The sequence below is a fragment of the Phocoena phocoena genome, chromosome 7 (genome assembly GCF_963924675.1).
Source record: "Phocoena phocoena chromosome 7, mPhoPho1.1, whole genome shotgun sequence".
NCBI lineage: Eukaryota > Metazoa > Chordata > Mammalia > Artiodactyla > Phocoenidae > Phocoena > Phocoena phocoena.
This window is the reverse complement of record NC_089225.1, coordinates 108,859,635-108,878,224: the sequence shown is the minus strand read 5'-3', so window position 1 is coordinate 108,878,224 and position 18,590 is coordinate 108,859,635. Positions and strand designations below refer to the sequence as shown.

Genomic DNA, 18,590 nt, shown 5'->3' with positions numbered 1-18,590 from the left:
TGTGAATGCTACTTTTCTGCATACTTCCAATGGTGTAGGGGAAAAAAATTAACATATAAGCATTTAAGAGAGATGCATGAACTTTCTGCCCGTTGTCAGAACCTGGCTACCTGGTGATTTGCTTAGTAGAAGAAATGGAACTGCAGGATTCAGCCTATCAGAATATCTAGAAACGAACCTTTAATCAGGAACATAAAGGCAATTTTCCCTGCTGGGATCTATAGATATCAAAAAATTATTTCAGCAATCTTGACTCCTGCGAGCCTGACCCAGTCACAGGCAAAGTGCATGAAGCACATTTTTGTTCTCTGCAAAGAACCCTGAACCCAGCATGCTGTGTTTATGGCATTTAAACGGTGTTGCATCTAATTATTATCTGCTGGAGCACACAGAATAAAGTGGCCAAAACACACTTTCCTCAAGTATCTGATAAAAGAAATAAGCCAGAAGATGATGCCAAAGACAGCTATAAATTACAACTCTGACCTAGGAGTCTTGTGAGATATCAACGAGAGAGGACATTTGAGACTATCTCAGCATCCTCATTCAGCTCATCTACCCAAAGCACTTGCTAGACGACAGGCATCTAAAGTTCCCACTCAAATACACACCTGAGATAGTGGCTTTTTGCTAGCGCAGTTGATCCCACCAATAAAAACTGTATTGGGCATGATGGGCCTTGGGTAATTATTTACAAAGTCACTTCTGAGAAGCCAGATAGATGCATAGCTCATAAGGTCCTGGAGAGTCACGTCTTTCTGAAGGACTTCCGAGGCAAGTGGTGCGTACTGGGAATAAACCACGTTGCACAGAAAGCTCTCTGACAAGGCAATGAGTATGTTCTTCACCCGCTGCAGGAAGGTCATGCGATCTGAGTTAAAGGACAGAGGCCTGGGCACATAGGACGGTGGGTTGGGGCACTGGGTACCCTGAAAGTCCAGGCTGCACGGCAGTCCATTCAAGAAGAACACAGCAGGCACAGCCAGGTACTGGGCCACGATGGGGCCACAGGGAAGGAAAGGGTCTGTCAGTACAGCATCAAAGCTGCCTTCTGCCAGGGAAGACATCAACTCCTTGTTGTGCAGTAAATGGGAGCAGGCGGAAAAGAGTAGAGCCGAGTCATCTTTGATTTTCTTGTATATTTTGATCATGCGCTGCAGAAAAGGGTCGTTCTCAAAAACACTACGCCCAAGGTTTATAAAAGCCACTTCCAAGTCCTCCCTTCGGAATGGCACGGGATACCTCTTCAAGGTGTAAAATGCCCCTTCTTTAATGTACATGGAGGCGTCGGGTGCGAGGACCACTATGTCATGTCCCTTGTGCTGCAGCTGCTGGACGATCCTGACCAAACTCAGCCAGTGGCTGCCGTCTATGGGGACCACCAACAGCTTCCCACCCTGCGTCAGGGCAGGGCCAAGCGCACACAGCAGCAGGCCCAGGATGAGTGGACGTGGACCCTGGGACCCTGCTGTCATGGTGCCCCTGCCGTTGCTACCAAGACTGTCACCTGCCAGAGGTCTGCCCTCTCCCACTTACACAGCACAAGAACCAAACTGTACACCAAGTTAATGTTTGATTATGTCACATGACAATCGCTGTCAGTCAGCTAGTGGTACCTGGAAGTTTACTTTTAGAGATAAAGAGGGTACAACTTGACTAGGTCTCTTCATAGGCAACAACAGTTTAACTAGCTGGAATTCCTTAACAATCACTTGAATCACATTTTTTTTTTATCTTTGTTGGAGTATAACTGCTTTACAACGTTGTATTAGTTTCTGCTGTACAACAAAGTGAATCAGCTATATGTATACATATATCCCCATATCCCCTCCCTCTTGAGCCTCCCTCCCACCCTCCCTATCCTACCCCTCTAGGTGGTCGCAAAGCACCGAGCTGATCTCCCTGTGTATGCGGCTGCTTCCCACTAGCTATCTGTTTTACATTTGGTAGTGTATATATGTCCATGCCACTCTCTCATTTTGTCCCAGCTTACCCTTCCCCCTCCCCGTGTCCTCAAGTCCATTCTCTACACCTGCGTCTTTATTCCTGTCCTGCCCCTAGGTTCATCAGAACCATTTTTTTTTGATTCCATATATATGTGTTAGCATACGGTACTTATTTTTCTCTTTCTGACTTACTTCACTCTGCATGACAGACTCTAGGTCCATCCACCTCACTACAAATAACTCAATTTCGTTTCTTTTTATGGCTGAGTAATATTCCATTGTGTATACGTGCCACATCTTCTTTATCCATTCATCCGTCAATGGACACTTAGGTTGCTTCCATGTCCTGGCTATTGTAAATAGAGCTGTAATGAACATTGGGGTACATGACTCTTTTTGAATTATGGTTTTCTCAGGGTATATGCACAGTAGTGGGATTGCTGGGTCATATGGTAGCTCTATTTTTAGTTTTTTAAGTTACCTCCATGCTGTTCTCCATAGTGGCTGTATTAATTTACACTCCCATCAGCAGTGCAGGAGAGTTCCCTTTTCTCCACACCCTCTCCAGCATTTATTTTTTTGTAGATTTTTTGATGATGGCCATTCTCACCAGTGTGAGGTGACACCTCATTGTGGTTTCGATTTGCACTTCTCTAATGATTAGTGATGTTGAGCATTCTTTCATGTGTTTGTTGGCAATCTGTATGTCTTCTTTGGAGAAATGTCTATTTAGGTCTTCTGCCCATTTTGGGGTTGAGTGTTAGTTTCAGGTGTACAGCAAAGCAATTCAGTTATATATATTCTTTTTCAGATTCTTTCCATTATAGGTTGTTACAAAATACTGAATATAGTTCCCTGTGCTATACAGTAGGTCCTTGTTGTTTACCTATTTTATATATAGTAGTGTGTATGTGTTAATCCAGCACTCCTAATTTATCCCTCCCCCACTTTCCCCTTTGGTAACCATAAATTTGTTGTCTACGTCTGTGAGTCTGTTTCTATTTTGTAAATAAGTTTATTTGTATTATTTTGTAGACTCCACACATAAGTGATATCCTATGATATTTGTCTCTGTCTGACTTACCTCACTCAGTAAGATGATCTCTAGTTGCATCCATGTTGCTGCAAATGGCATTCTTTCATTCTTTTTTATGCCTGCGTAATAGTCCACTGAGAGATAGAGAGATAGATATACCCAGCCACCTCATCATCTTTTGATTCTTTCATCCAGCCAACATCTATTGATTCTGGCACAGTACTGGGCTTGGGGTCTCCAGCAGAAACCACCACAGATGCGTCTCCCACCTCCCCAGAATTCATGCTCCATCTAGAGAGACAGACTGACAATCTAAACAGATAAACAGACACATCAGAGGTTGTGACCTAACAGGCTAAGAAGGAAATGAATGCTGCTGGAGTAGAGAATGATGGGAAAGGAAGCCCAACTCAAGTCTGTGTGCACAGAAGGCCTTTCTCAGGGCTGATCTATATCCATTCAGGGAGGCAGTGAGAGAGCACTCAGTAAATAAGAAACCAGAAGAGGGCTTCTCTGGTGGCACAGTGGTTGAGAGTCCGCCTGCCGATGCAGGGCATACGGGTTCGTGCCCCGGTCCGGGAAGATCCCACATGCCGCGGAGCGGCTGGGCCCATGAGCCATGGCCGCTGAGCCTGCGCGTCCAGAGCCTGTGCTCCACAACGGGAGAGGCCACAGCAATGAGAGGCCCACGTACCGCACAAAAAAAAAAAAAAGAAAAAGAAACCAAAAGAGCTCAGGCAGCAAAACGTCAACTGTGCTCATCACACAGGCCCAACGTCTAGGGGAAAGAAGACACTTTGGGAAATTCTGATGATCAGTTGAAGGCGAAGGGGCAAGATGAACAACTAAGAGGAATACGTATCCATTGAGCATATGCTACGTGCCAGGTATGACGCTTAGTACTTTACAACACATCTTAGGTAATCCCCAAGAACTGTGCTGTAAAAGCTGATACTCTTATTCCCATTTTACAGACAAAGACACTGAGGCTCAGAGAGATGGAGTGATTTGCCAAAGTCCTGTATTTACTAAGTGGCAGATCTGAGACCCAGGCCCTGGGTGTAGAAGCCTGCAAGCACTGCCTCTTTTTTTTTTTTTTTTTACATCTTTATTGGAGTATAATTACTTTACAATGGTGTGTTAGTTTCTGCTTTATAACAAAGTAAATCAGTTATACATATGTTCCCATATCTCTTCCCTCTTGCGTCTCCCTCCCTCCCACCCTCCCTATCCCACCCCTCCAGGCGGTCACAAAGCACCGAGCTGATCTCCCTGTGCTATGCGGCTGCTTCCCAATAGCTATCTACCTTATGTTTGGTAGAAGAACTGCCTCTTAACCACAACTCCCCACGGCCTCAAGCAGGGCCCAGACAACAGTATTAAGACTGAGATAGAAATGCACAACAAACCAGAAGACAGAAGTAGAGCTATAATCCCCACAGTCATTACCCAATCAAAATAAATGGAGAGAAGGCAGATGGCAGGACTTTGGGATTAAGTAGAATGTACTCCCACAGCAATACCCAGCACTAGCTGGTGCCCCAAAGATCGGGCGAAGGGTCAGGGAGCCAAGTATGGTAGTTGCCGAATAGAAGTGCCCCTCCCCAAGAGAGGGCAAATCGGAGTGCAGACAGAACTGGGCACCTCGCTCTTTCCTTTTGGGATCCATTGTTGTTTGACACAACCCCAGGATGAAAGCACGGAGCCCAAAGTTTTCACTATGGACATCACTGGCCCATACTTGGGGATCTGTTAGGAGGTTCGCGGAAAAACTGCTAACTTAAATTGATGTCCTGTGGGGCGTGTTCACAGGGCCCCCCTCATTCTGGTACTTAGAGTAGTTCCTTGGAGTCCTTTTTTCCTGTACCACCATCTTTCCTCCACAGACCTCCAGTCTTGTGTGTGCTTACGTATGGGTGCACATGTGTGCATGTCCTCACGCTCATGTACTCTGAAGCTCCCTGCCCTCCCTGCCCTGCCCAGACACAGTAATTCTCCAGGACCAAGATTCTGGGTGAAGAGAAAAGAGGTAGCAATGCTTTTGCTCACTGGTGTGCGCTTATCTGCCATTCTGAAATTCACAGTCCAGTTTAAACAGTAAGGGCAGTAATGCTTCCGAAGTCTCAACATTGTGAGGGTTCATCTGTAGATCACACAGAGCAAAGGGGCTGTAAGTACACACAGTCACGCTGGTAATGATTTTGTGGCTTTCCTGCACAATGCAGAAACTCAGAAATTTTTTTTTTTTTTTGCGGTACGCGGGGCTCTCACTGTTGTGGCCTCTCCCGTTGCGGAGAACAGGCTCTGGACGCGCAGGCTCAGAGGCCATGGCTCACGGGCCCAGCCGCTCCGCGGCATGTGAGATCCTCCCGGACCGGGGCACGAACCCGTGTCCCCTGCATCGGCAGGCGGACTCCCAACCTCTGCGCCACCAGGGAAGCCCAGAAACTCAGAAATTTTTGAGGCCTCTGTGCACTTGGATGGTTTGGGATCGTGACTCTGCCCATGACCAGGAAACGTTCTTTACCAATAGGAATAGCAGACAATCCACACACTGTCAAGAATTACGACCAAGAACCACAACTAAGCAATTCGATAAAGCTCCTGCCCTGAAACCTGTGAAGATCTGACACTCAAAATCCATTGTTAATTCCCCCACTCATCAAATATTTACGGAAAGTCTTGACCCTCCCAGCACCGTGCTAGGAGCTGGGGCCAGAAACCCAAGTTAGAAATGGTCTGTGTCAAGAGGGCTCTGGTGGACAAACAACCAGAGGCAATTACAGGGCAGAGTTAGATGTGCCCTGGTTGGGGAGCATACGGGTGGCCAAGGAAACTGAGCAGGCCAGTGATGTGGTCTTGCTATAGGGGCTACTGAAGAGTGGGGCGTCTGCAAGAGCATTCCTGGAACCCATTGGAAGGTGATTTATTTTAAAGCTGAAGCCAATAATTAAGAAAGCCACCACTCCACAGACTCCTAGTTCTTCTGATGGAATCAGATTGGAGCTGCTTGTTACTAAACTAAAAGGGTTACATAAACAAGTCTTTTGTCCTCTGGACAATCTGTGGGACCCTGCAGGGGGAAACAAAGCCATCTTCCTTAAATCTCTGTAGCATTTTGCTTTATTCTGCCTTGCATCCCTTAACAGTCTGCCTATCTGTCTCTGCTACTAGACTCTGTGTCTCTGCCTCTATCTATGTATCTATCTATTCACATATATATACATATATATGTCCACAGGTTCAGCTTTGGAACCATCTCTCACGCAGGTGGCCGTCCATGGTTTTGCAGACAGTAAGACTCAGTAAATGTCTCTGTATGGATGTGACACCCCTTCTCCCTTTGCTCTAGGCCCCATGTCGAAGCAAGAAAGTGCTGAATCCAAATCATTCTGCCACTGTTTCTCAGACCCACCTGCCATGGTCCTGCTTCAGGGCCTCAACCCCCAAGCCCCCTAATCCCTACCTGTCCCTTTTGGTTCCCTGCATCAGCTGTCCGCACGCCACCACCACCCCTGAAACCTTGCTCAACAGATCCCTAGGGCCCAGAATAGAATTCAGACTCCTCAGCCTTGCCCTCAGAACTCCCTGGGATGGACTCCAGCTCACTCCTCCTCTCTAGCCTTTCTGCTTGACCGCTCCCTCTGCCCCTTTCCCTCCTGCCCTTCTGGATCACTTAACCCTCCCAAAACACACCTTGTATTTTTCCATATTGCTTTGTTTACACCGGACTCTACTCCCAATCTGCTTCCTACTACTGTTTATTGTGTGCTTAGCAAAGGCCAAGTTCAGGGCTTCAGTCTCTCCAGGTGATATGGAGTCAGCAGTTTGTCACGGTGAAATGGTGCACCCTTTTGGATCTACTACCCTTCACGATGAAATGTTGAGAGTTCATTGGTTAATTATTTCCTCTTAGAACTAAGTGACCTTTATTGGTGTTGCCTCACCATTTATGAAAGCAAAGAATATAGAGTCAGGGAGAGAATAAGGAGGAGGTGGAAAGAAGTCAGATGTCAAAAAGAAAATCATGGTTATGATACAGCAGTTTTAGCAGAAGTAATCATTGAACCCCAAGTTTACCCACAGCACTATAAACATGGCCAAACAAGCTTTAATCATTTTGATATACTAGACGAGGTGTTCACAAACTATGTACAAACTATGGGCCTGAGCCCCCTTGGGATCCCCAAGACTTCATAAGAGAATTTCGCAAAGTTAAAACTATTTCCATGATTAAGATATTTGACTTTCGTGTACAGGAGAATTTCCCAGTGGCTACATGACACGTGATATAGCAATACACTGAATGTAGAAGCAGATATAAAAATCTAGCTCTCTGTTAAGACAGAGAGATGAAAAAAATGTAAAATGAAACCACTCTCCATTAAATTTCTTTGGCTTGAAAAATAGTTATTTTTCCATAAAAATATGATTTATGTTAGCATGTAATGGGTTTATCGTTATTAAATTGACTAACTTTGACTGTTTTAATTTTTAATGGAGTAAGTACTGATAGATATAACCCACATAAACTCAAAAGGGTCTTGAAGCCAAAAAGTTGGAGAAATGCTGACCTAGACAAATGAAAACGGCTGTCCTTCAGCCCAGGGTTGGACTAAACTCACTCCTGTTGCTCTACCCCTACCTACCTCAGGCCGAGGGGAACCCTGACGTAAACGCTATTCTAAGTAAAGCATTTCCTAAGGCATTCAGAGCCACTGCCCCCATTTGGAGACCACAGGTCAGCTGAGGGCCGGGTGGGCGGAGCGAATGAGTGGGCGGGGTCTCCGCGCCTGCGTGAAACACGTCACAGAGCGCCTCGTGGGGAGAGCATTCTGGGGTGCGGCCTCGGCCAGTGAGACGCGGGCCTCGTCACAAGGGGCGCCCCCTCCGCGCAGCCCGGCCTGGTGGGCACCCTGGCCTGTGCCCCGGGGCTGACGGCCGCGCCGCTCGCCCTGTCCCTGGCCTGCAGGCCGTGCCCGGCCGTCCAGCATGGTGGACTACTACGAGGTGCTGGGCGTGCCCCGCCAGGCCTCGATCGAGGCCATCAGGAAGGCGTACCGCAAGCTGGCGCTCAAGTGGCACCCGGACAAAAACCCTGAGAACAAGGAGGAGGCGGAGAGGCGATTCAAACAAGTGGCCCAGGCCTACGAGATGTTGTCAGATGCCAAGAAGAGGGACGTCTACGACCGATACGGCGAGGCGGGAGTGGAGGGCGGCAGGCCCTTCGGGGACCCCTTCGAGGACCCCTTCGAGGGCGTCTTCACCTTCCGCGACCCGGCCGACGTCTTCAGGGAGTTCTTCGGCGGCCCGGACCCGTTTTCGTCTCACCTCTTCGGAGACCTGCTTGAGAACATTTTGGGCGGTCGGAGGAGCTCCCGGGGAAGCAGAAGCAGAAGCAGAGGGTCCGCACCGATTTTCTCCACCTTCAGTGAATGTCCAGCATCTGGAGGCGGTTTTTCTTCCTTTGATACAGGATTTACCTCCTTTGATTCCCTGGGGAATGGGGGCCTTTCTTCCTTCTCCATGTCTTGTAGTGGTGGGACAGGCAACTTCAAATCCATGTCGACTTCCACCGAAATCATTAATGGCAAGAAGATCACCACCAAGAGAATCATTGAGAATGGCCAAGAAAGGATAGAGGTGGAAGAAGACGGAGAGTTAAAGTCCATGATAATAAATGGCAAAGAGCAGTTGCCACACCTTGACACCAAGTGATTCCGGCCCACATTTAATTCAGAGCACATTCTGAGGAAGAGCAGGACGTTCTTTTTTTTTTTTTGAAGATTGCAAGCGAGCTCTACTTTCAAAACAACTGTAAAGAATTTGGAAACAGTTCAAGGCGATGCCTGTTTGTTGTTGTTGGGACCACAGAATGGGACCTCTGTTTTTCTTTAGAACTGTGGTACATATCTGTACGCACTTTGCTATTTATTAAACATCCCAAGGCTGACAGTGATTATTTCATGGTACTAAGACAAAATGTTCACCACCGCACTTTGAACCTTGCCTTTCCATTTTGTTTGAAGTGTGAGCCAAGTAGCTCGCTCTGAAGTTAACATTGTGAAGATAAATACATTTACTTCATTTTTTTAGCACAAAGTAGTAAGAGATATGAATATATAATACTCCTAGCTTACAGAAGGTTTTAGGTTCTACCTAATGCTGGTGACATAGTAAGAGTTGACTATTTAAAAATAGCGGTAAACCTAGGCTTTTTAAAAACAGGTAAACCTGGCATAGGCGATGTATTAGTTTCCTATGGCTGCTGTAACAAATTACCACAAACTTGGTGGCTTGAAACAGTGTCTGTTTATTCTCTTAGAGATCTGGAGGTCGGAAGTCTGAAACTGGTTTCATTGGATTGAAGTCAGTGTTAGCAGGGACCGTGTTTCCTCCACAGGCTTGGGCAAAATGCGTAAATTCCTCATGGTAACCATTAGTTAATAGGATCCTTAGGACACTATTAAGATAACCTGACTTAAACAGTAATTAAAAAAAAAAAAAACGGTGGTGATGACTCAAAAACTTTATTCAATTGCTAGCTGTACCCAAACTGGTTCTACAACTATGAGTGCTGGAAATGTAAAAAAGCATTTCCATAAGGCTACAGAAAACTATCCTATTGCCATGTGTATGATGTATCTCATTTCAAGTTAGATTGACAAAAGCCAGAAAGATTGGAAAGACTGGAATAGTGGAAAGTTTGGAATATTGATTGAGTGATGAAACACACACACATCTGAGAGGATAGCTTTCTGTTGGCACAATTTATGCCCCCAAAGGGGGCACGGTTGCCTTAGGACAGTCCACTGCAAAATGTTCCATCCTCCTTGGTCATCTCCCAAGGAAAGGTTTGCGTAAGACATGAGAGCAAAAAGACAACTGAACTGGACAGACTAAAAGTGCAGCGTGTTCTTAGTTCTTTACCGAAAAGTCATGTGACCTGAGCACATTGTTAACAAACTTAGAATATATGAGATTGAGTTTGGATACCCTTTGGTCCTTTAAAGTCCAATCCCCATGGAATGACATGCAAAAAATACACAGCAGGGACACAGGATTCAGCCACCACTCTCCTACAGGGATATGCGGAGTCTGTTAAAACCATATCAAATAAACAAGTCACTGAAGTACCTCAGCAGTGCTGCTTATATACTCTCTACAAGCAGGATCAGAATAAAACAGACTACTTGGGCTTTTCAAAAATGAGTTCATTTGCTTGCCAGGCAAGGGAACACACTGTTGAAGACATTCATGGTTGTTGAGGGAGCTGGAAGGGATGGGGAGCAGGGAGAGAAGGGGGATGTTAGGAGTTTTGAAGTGATAGGAAGGGAGGTGCACAATTTCATGGTGCTTATGCTAATTAAGGGTAGAAAATTACCTTTCTGGATAGAGCAAAATAAGTGCATTTGTATACAAATGGTTAAAATTAAGTCCCCATTGTTCAGTGGTCAGGTAAGTCTTCAGTTGAATCCAGTAAGAGTCTGGCACACCAAGATGACACAGAGGTCTTAGATCTTCAACCGCTCTGGGTAGTTAGAATAGTTGAGGGCAAAGACAGCGTTCAGTTTTGATATATCCTAGATTAGTACTGCTAAGTGGAAAGTTTCCCTTTTATAGAAATAGAAAACATTTAAGGAACTTTCAGGGAATTCCCTGGTGGTCTAGTGGTTAGGCACTTTAACTGCCATGACCCTGGTTCAATCCCTGCTCAGGGAATTAAGATCCCTGCAAGCTGTGAGGCATGGCCAAAAAAAATTTTCAAAACTGAAAATCCTTTTTAAATGTCTTGACTCAAAAAATCACACTGCTGTAGGCCTGTATATAAGTATTCGTCTTTTATGGAAAGGTTTGAATGGGTTTCAGAGTGGAAGAAAAGCATTTCCTCTGGTGCAAAAGTGACCATCTCAAGTCCCCTGCGTTGGATTCCCTCCATGGAATCACTTGAACCACCCCACGGAACACACCAGGAGGGAAAAGTGTGTTCCTGTGAGCTCCAAGAGACCTGGGGACCTGTAGTCACCTTAGCAGAATCCAGATAGACACTTTCCTGCTGGAGCGCCACACTTAACTAGTTCTAGTTTAGCTTATCTCACACAACAGAAAGCATCTGAAAGAAAGAATACTCTCTTCAAATAACCATTAAGGATCAGTCTTCTTTCCCCTGTGATTCCATTCTTCTGTCTCCAAACAGGGAGGGAGTTCCTCTTCATCTTGGGCAATCATTCACCCAAATGCTTACTTGTCCAGGAATTTCTAATTCCACTTTCTCAGTAAACACAGATTCACTTCCTCTTGTCCTACTCTCCTTTGAACCCTTTCTGTATAATTTCAACGACCACCAATAAGCATACACAGCAATCTAATGTGACTACACTCTGGGAAAGAGTCAACAACCTCATTAATGTAATAGTCTATTCTCCATCTTTAACCCATGCAGCCGAATTTTGGACTTATTAGTAACTTACAGAACTCTTTCCTCCTATTAATATGCAACTTGTAGAATACCCAATCAGAAATAAGCTTTGTTAAGGTGGAGCTCTCTAAGGAAAGCTCCTTATTTGATTTTTCGTTTTTGTTTTTGTTTTCCACTTAGTGAATGAGAATACTTAATGTAAAATCAGGGAGAATGCTTCATTTGAGGTATCTATATTTGGCAAAATAAAGAGGAACTCTTTACCTTGGAACTTTATGAAAACAAAACCATTTGTTGAAAATGAATATATTCATATTATGGGAGGGGCAGTAACTAACTTGAAGGAAGCAAAAGAGTGAATTTTTAAATGCATATTGAAAGCAGTAAAGATCATAACTGATAATGCAAAAAGTAAAATCAGTGTAGAAGTATGCTCTTCCAGAGATCATCTCCCAGAATGCGTCAGAAAAATAGAGTAGATAGGATTGAGGAGCAACATGAGAGCAACAGAGCCTGGAAAGTAGAAATCTGTGGGTGACAGATATTCCCCAAGAAGAGACCAGAACAAAATTTCAACAACTTAGAGGAAAACTTTCAAGTTTTCAATAAGATCTGGGTTTAACTTTAGGCTGATGTTGTGTGGTAGGCAGAAAAACGGCCCTGCAGAGAAGTTCACATTCTAATCTCTGGAAGCTGTGAGATTACATGGCAAAGAGACTTTGTAGATATGATTATGTTAAGGGTCTTGCCATAAGGAGATTACCATGGATTATCTGGGTACTTTCAACCTAACCCCACGGGCCCTTATAAGTGAGATGGAGGCAAGAATGTCAGAGATTTGGAGATGCTGTACTGCATTTACATGGAAATGGAAAAGTACCAGAGAATTCCCAAATTAACAACAAATAAAATTGTTTATAAAAAAAGGAAACACAAAAAGAATGAGCTTATACTAAATGGAAGGAATAAAGTAATTATATTGTGTGAATGAACAGAATTCTTACATCAAAGGAAATAGATTGGATGGAGATTTTTTAATATTTTTAAAATTTTTAAGTAAACTTTTAAATAAAGGTTTCAAGTTAAAAGAGATAGACTTCACATATACATGGTCAAGTTACTTTTTTCAAGGGTTCAAAGAATATTCAATAGGGACAGTCATTTCAAGAAATGGTGCTGGGAAAACTAAATCTCCAAATGTAAAAAATGAATTTGGTCTCTTACTGATGTCATATAAAAAATTAACTCAAAATGGATCAAGGATCTAAAACTATAAAACTCTTTGAAGAAGACATAGGACAAAACTTCACAACATTGAATTTGGAGAAGATTTCTTGAAAATTACACCAAAGGCATAGTTAATGAAAAATAACAAACTGCTGATAGTTTTGGTTTTCTTTTTGCGGGGGGGGCATGCCACACAGCATGAGGGAACTTTGTTCCCCGACCAGGGATCAACCCCGTGCACCCTGCAGTGGAAACGCAGTCTTAACCACTGGACCGCCAAGGAAGTCCCTAAAAAATTAACAAATTGGACTTCATGAAACAATTTTAAATGTGTACATCAAAAGATATTACCACAGAGTAAAAAGGCAGACCATAGAATGGGAGAAAATATGTGCAAATCATATATTTGATAAGGGATGGATATCCAGAATATATAGAGAACTCCTAAAACTCAAAAACAACAAAAAGACCTGATTCAAAAATGGGCAAAGGACTTAGACGTTTCCCGAAAGATGTGCAAGTGACCAATAAGCACATGAAAAGACGCCCAACATCATTAATCATTAGGGAAATGCAAATCAAAACTACAATGAGATGTCACCTCACACCCATTAGGATGGCTATCATTTAAAAAAATACAAAAAACACACAAAACAAAGCAAAAAATACAGAAAACATGCCTGGCAGAGGATGTGGAGAAATTGAAACCCTCGTGTACTGTTGGTGGGAGTGCAAAATGGTGCAGCCACTGTGGAAAACAGTATGGCAGCTCCTCAAAAACTTAAAAGTAGAAATACCAGATGATCCAGCAATTCCACTTCTGGGTATATACCCAAAAGAATTGAAAGCAGCATCTCAAAGAGATAATTGCACGCCCATGTTCATAGCAGCATTATTCACAATAGCCAGAAGGTGAAAGCAAATTGTGTCCATTGGCAGTTGAAACGCAAAATGTCGTCTGTCTACACAACGGAATATTATTCAGACATAAAAAGGAAGGAAATTCTGACATATACGACAACATGAATGAACCTGGAGGACATGATGCTAAGTGAAATAAGTCAGTATCAAAAAGACACGTACTATAGGATTCCACTTATATGAGGTACCTAGAGTAGTCAGATTCATAGAGACAGAGAGTAAAATCGTGATTGCCAGGGACTAGGGAGTTGGGCAAATGGGGAGATGTCATTTAAGGGACATAGAGTTTCAGTTTTTCAAGATGAAGAGCTCTGGAGTTTTGTTGCACAACAATGTGAGTATAATTAACACTACTAAACCATACCCTAAAAAATGGTCAAGATGGTAAATCTTATATTACGGGTCTTTGACCACAATTAAACATTTTTAAGAAGCAAACTTTATGAAGAAAACACAGCAGTCATAAACCTATGTGCACCAATCTAGCAGCTATATGTTTAAAGTAAAAACTATTAAAATTCCATGTGTAAATTGACCAAAATTCAGTTAAATGGGAAAATAATTTCAGACACCATTTTCAGATTTGGGCACAGCGAGGTTTTTTTTATAAAAAATTGAAAATATACATTTTTAGTTTTATCTATGGAACATTTACAAGCGTTGATCATATGCTGTCAGATATAGTAGCCACTAGCTACACAGGACTATTGAGCACTTGAAACGCGCAAAGCCCAAACTGATATGTTCTGTACGTGTGAAATACATACCAGATTTTGAAGACTTAGTATGAAGTTTAAACATGTGAACTATCTCATTAATAACTTTATATTGAGGCAAGTGGGCAAGATGTCAGATTGGAAAGAACTTGAGCTCACTTCCTGCTGCGGGTACAGCAGTATTACAATTTACAGAGCAAATATTGAAGAGAAAGACCTGAAGACTAGCAGAAAAGATCATCTACAACTACATATATAAAGAAGGAACCACAAGAAGATGTGTAGGAGAGGTGGAGACAAGGTAGAGTGAAGACCCATACCCTTGGGTGGACGACCCACAAATGGGGGATAATTACAATTGCAGAGGTTCTCCCTAAGGACTGAAGGATATGAGCCTACATTGGGCTTCCCAGCCTGGGGGTCTAGAACCAGGAAGGAGAGCTTCCAGAACATTGGGCTTTGAAGGCCAGTAGGGCTTACTTTCCAGAAAGCCAGGGGGCTGTAGGATATAGAGACTCCACTCTCAAAGGGTGCACACAAAATCTCACACACACTAGGACCCAGGCAAGAAGCAGTAATCTGAAAGGAGCCTGGTTCAGACCTGCCTGCTAATCTTGGAGAGCCTCCCAGAGAGGCAGGAGGCAACAGGAGATCATCCTGGGGATATACACACTGGCAGCAGCTCTACTGGGGAGCTCCGTTCTACCACAGTAACACTGTGCTGGCAAGTGACATTCTGGAATCTTCCCTCTAGCTTATTAGCATTGGGATCCAGCCCCACCCACCAGCCTGTCAATACCAGTGCTAGGATGCCTCAGGCCACGTAGCTAGTTGAGTGGAGACACAGGCCCATCCACTAGTAGGCCAGCTTCCTTCGGACCCCCTGAGCTCGCAGCCACCTGGGACATGGCCCCACCTGCCAGAAGGCCCAGGATCTGGCCCTGTCCACCAGAGGGCCCAGGACATGGACTCGCCTACCAGTGCATCAGCACTAGCCCAGGGACCCCCTGGACCTCACCCCACCCTCCAGCAGGCTGATACCAGCTCCAGGACCCTCAGGCCCTGCAGCCAGAGACTCCAGGATCTGGCTCCACCTACCAGTGGGCCAGCATTAGGTATATATATAGATATATATGGCCCCAACATAGGAGAACCTGAATACAAAAAGCAAATATTAACAGACATAAAAAGAGAAGTCGACAGTAAACAACAATATTAGAGTACTTTAAAACCCCACATACACCAATGGATGCATCATTCAGACAAAATCAATAAGGAAACACTGGCCTTAAACAACACATTAGGCCAGGTAGACTTAATAGATATAGATAGAACATTCCATCCAAAAGCAACAGAATACACGTTCTTTTCAAGTGCACATGGAACATTCTACAGGGTAGATCACACACTAGGCCACAAAACAAGTCTCAGTAAACTTAAGAAGACTGAAATCATATCCTTTTCCAACCATGATGCTATGAAACCAGAAATCAACTACAAGGAAAAAATTGCAAAAAACACAAACACATGAAGGCTAAACAGTGTGCTACTAAACAACCAATGGGTCATTGAAGAAATCAAAGAGGAAATAAAAAAATACCTGGAGACAAATGAAAACGAAAACACAACAATCCAAAATCTATGGGAAACAGTAAAAGTAGTTCTAAGAGGGAAGTTTAGAGCAATACAAGTGTACCTCAGGAAATAAGAAAAATCTCAAATAAACAACCTAACCTTACACCTAAAGTAACTAAAGAGAATAAACAAACCCCAAAGTTAGTATAAAAAAAATAAAGATCTGGGCAGAAATTTAAAAGATCAGTGAAACTAAGAACTGATTCTTTGAAAAGATAAACAAAATTGGTAAACCTTCAGCCAGACTCATCAAGAAAAAAGAGAGAGGGCCCAAATAAATAAAATCAGAAATGAGAAAGAGGAAGTCAAAACAAACACCACAAAATATATAAAGGATCATAAAAGATTATTGTGAACAATTATATGCCAATAAAATGGACAACCTGGAAGACATGGACAGATTCCTAGAAATGTACAATCTCCAAGACTGAACCAGGAAGAAATAGAAAATATGAACAGACCAATTACCAATAATGAAATTGAATCAGTAATAAAATACTCCCAAGAAATTGAAGTCCAGGACCAAATGGCTTCACAGGTGAATTCTACCAAACATTTAGAGAAGAGTTAACACCTATCCTTTTCAAACTATTCCAAAAAATAGGAGAGGAAGGAATGCTTCTTAACTCATGCTATGAGGCCAGCATCACCCTGATACCAAAACTAGAAAAAGATATCACACACACACACACACACACACACACACACACACACACACATTACAGACCAATGTCACTGATGAACATAGATACAAAAATCTCAACAAAATATTAGCAACTCAGTGGTACATTAAAAAGATCATATACCACAATCAAGTGGGATTTATCCCAGGGATGCATGGATTGTTCAATAGCCGCAAATCAGTCAAGGTGATACACCACATTAACAAACTGAAGATTAAAAGTCATATGATCATCTCAATAGATGTGGGAAAATCTTTTGACAAAATTCAACATCCATTTATTAAAAAAAAAAAAAAAACTCCACAAAGTGGGTATAGTGGTAAAATACCTCAGACTAATAAAGGCCATATATGACAAGCCCACAACTAACACCATACTCAGTGGTGAAAAGCTGAAAGCTTGTTCCTAAGATCAGGAACAAGACTCTTGCCACTTTTAATAAACATAATATTATAAGTCCTGGCCACGGCAATCAGACAAGAAAAAGAAATAAAAGGAATCCAAATTGGAAAGGAATAAGTAAAACTGTCACTCTTTACAGATGACATGACACTCACTATACATAGAAGACCCTAAAGACATGATCAAAAACTACTAGAACTCATCAGTGAACTGGGTAAAGTTGTGGGACACAAAACTATTATACAGAAATCTGTTGCATTTCTATACACGGACAATGAACTATTCAAAAAAAGAAATTAATGATACAATTTTATTTTCAATCACATCAAAAAGAATGAAATACCTAGGAATAAATCTAACTAAGGAGGTAAAACATCTATACTAGGAAAACTGTAAAACACTGATGAAAGAAACTGAAAACGACACAGATGGAAAGATACACTGTGCTCATGGATTGGAAGAATTAATATTGTTAAAATGACCATACAGGGCTTCCCTGGTGGCACAGTGGTTGGGAGTCTGCCTGCTAGTGCAGGGGACATGGGTTCAAGCCCAGGTCCGAGAAGATCCCACACGCCGCAGAGAGGCCAGGCCCATGAGCCACAACTACTGAGCCTGCGCGTTTGGAGCCTGTGCTCTGCAAAAAGAGAGTCCGCGATAGTGAGAGGCCCACGCACTGCGATGAAGTGTGGCCCCCGCTTGCCACAACTAGAGAAAGCCCTCACACAAAAACGAAGATCCAACACAGCAAAAATAAATAAATTAATAAACTCCTACCCCCAACATCTTCTTTAAAAAAAAAAAAATGACCATAAAACCCAAGGCAAACTACAGATTCAACACAATACCTATTAAAACACCAACAGCATTTTTCACAGAATGAGAACAAATAATTCTAAAATTTGTATGGAAACAGAAAAGACCCTGAATAACCAAAAAAAAAAAAAAAATCTTGAGAGAGAAGAACAGAACTGGAGCAGAGACAAGGATGGACCTAGAGGTTATCATACTAAGTGAAGTTAAGTCAGACAGAGAAAGACAATAATCATGTGATATCACTTATAGGTGGAATCTAAAAAAATGATACAAATGAACTTATTTACAAAACAGAAACAGACTCACAGACACAGAAGAGAAACTTATGGTTACCAAAGGGGAAGGACAGGGGAGGGTTAAACTAGGAGCTTCGGATTAACAGATACACATCACTATATATAAAATAGATACATAGCAAGTTCTTACTGTATAACACAGGGAACTGTATTCAATACCTTGTAATAATCTATAATGGAAAAGAATCTGAAAAAGAATATATATCTGAATAACTTTGCTGTACAACAGAAATTAACACAACATTGTAAATTAACTACACTCCAATTTTTAAAAACAGCAGAACTGGAGGTGTCATTTTCCCTGGTTTCAAACTATACTACAAAGCTACAGTGATCAAAACAGTATGGTACTTCAGTCTATGATTGAAGGCAATTTGTGGGATGATACACATAGAGGAAAGACCATGTAAAAAACTTCTTCTTGCTGTTAATGTTAGTGTATGTTAGCTGTGAGTGCTGCTCCAACTATGTTTGCAACTGTACATGCCAAATC

At 42.8% G+C, this 18,590-nt stretch overlaps 2 protein-coding genes across 3 annotated transcripts in view; one reads left to right on the top strand and one right to left on the bottom strand.

The window, feature by feature from the left end:
- The window catches only part of LOC136125829 (UDP-glucuronosyltransferase 1A1-like), a 45,574-nt gene that overhangs the window by 9,012 nt on the left and 17,972 nt on the right, over positions 1-18,590 (bottom strand). Inside the window, exon 1 of one of the 2 annotated variants that reach the window (XM_065880824.1) lies at positions 612-1,483. The exons of the other annotated variant lie outside the window; for it this stretch is intronic. Coding sequence (XP_065736896.1) covers positions 612-1,475 — 864 coding nt within the window. The 5' untranslated portion in view covers positions 1,476-1,483. Of the gene's footprint in view, positions 1-611; positions 1,484-18,590 lie in introns of those variants that run through there. 2 annotated transcript variants of the gene reach the window in all.
- LOC136125758 (dnaJ homolog subfamily B member 3-like) lies at positions 7,975-8,700 on the top strand. Its single transcript, XM_065880736.1, has one exon. It carries the CDS (start codon positions 7,975-7,977, stop codon positions 8,698-8,700), a length of 726 nt encoding a protein of 241 aa, XP_065736808.1.

Excerpts from the sequence above, each read along its gene's own strand:
- LOC136125758 (XM_065880736.1), top strand. The coding sequence starts at position 7,975 with ATGGTGGACTACTACGAGGTGCTGGGCGTGCCCCGCCAGGCCTCGATC.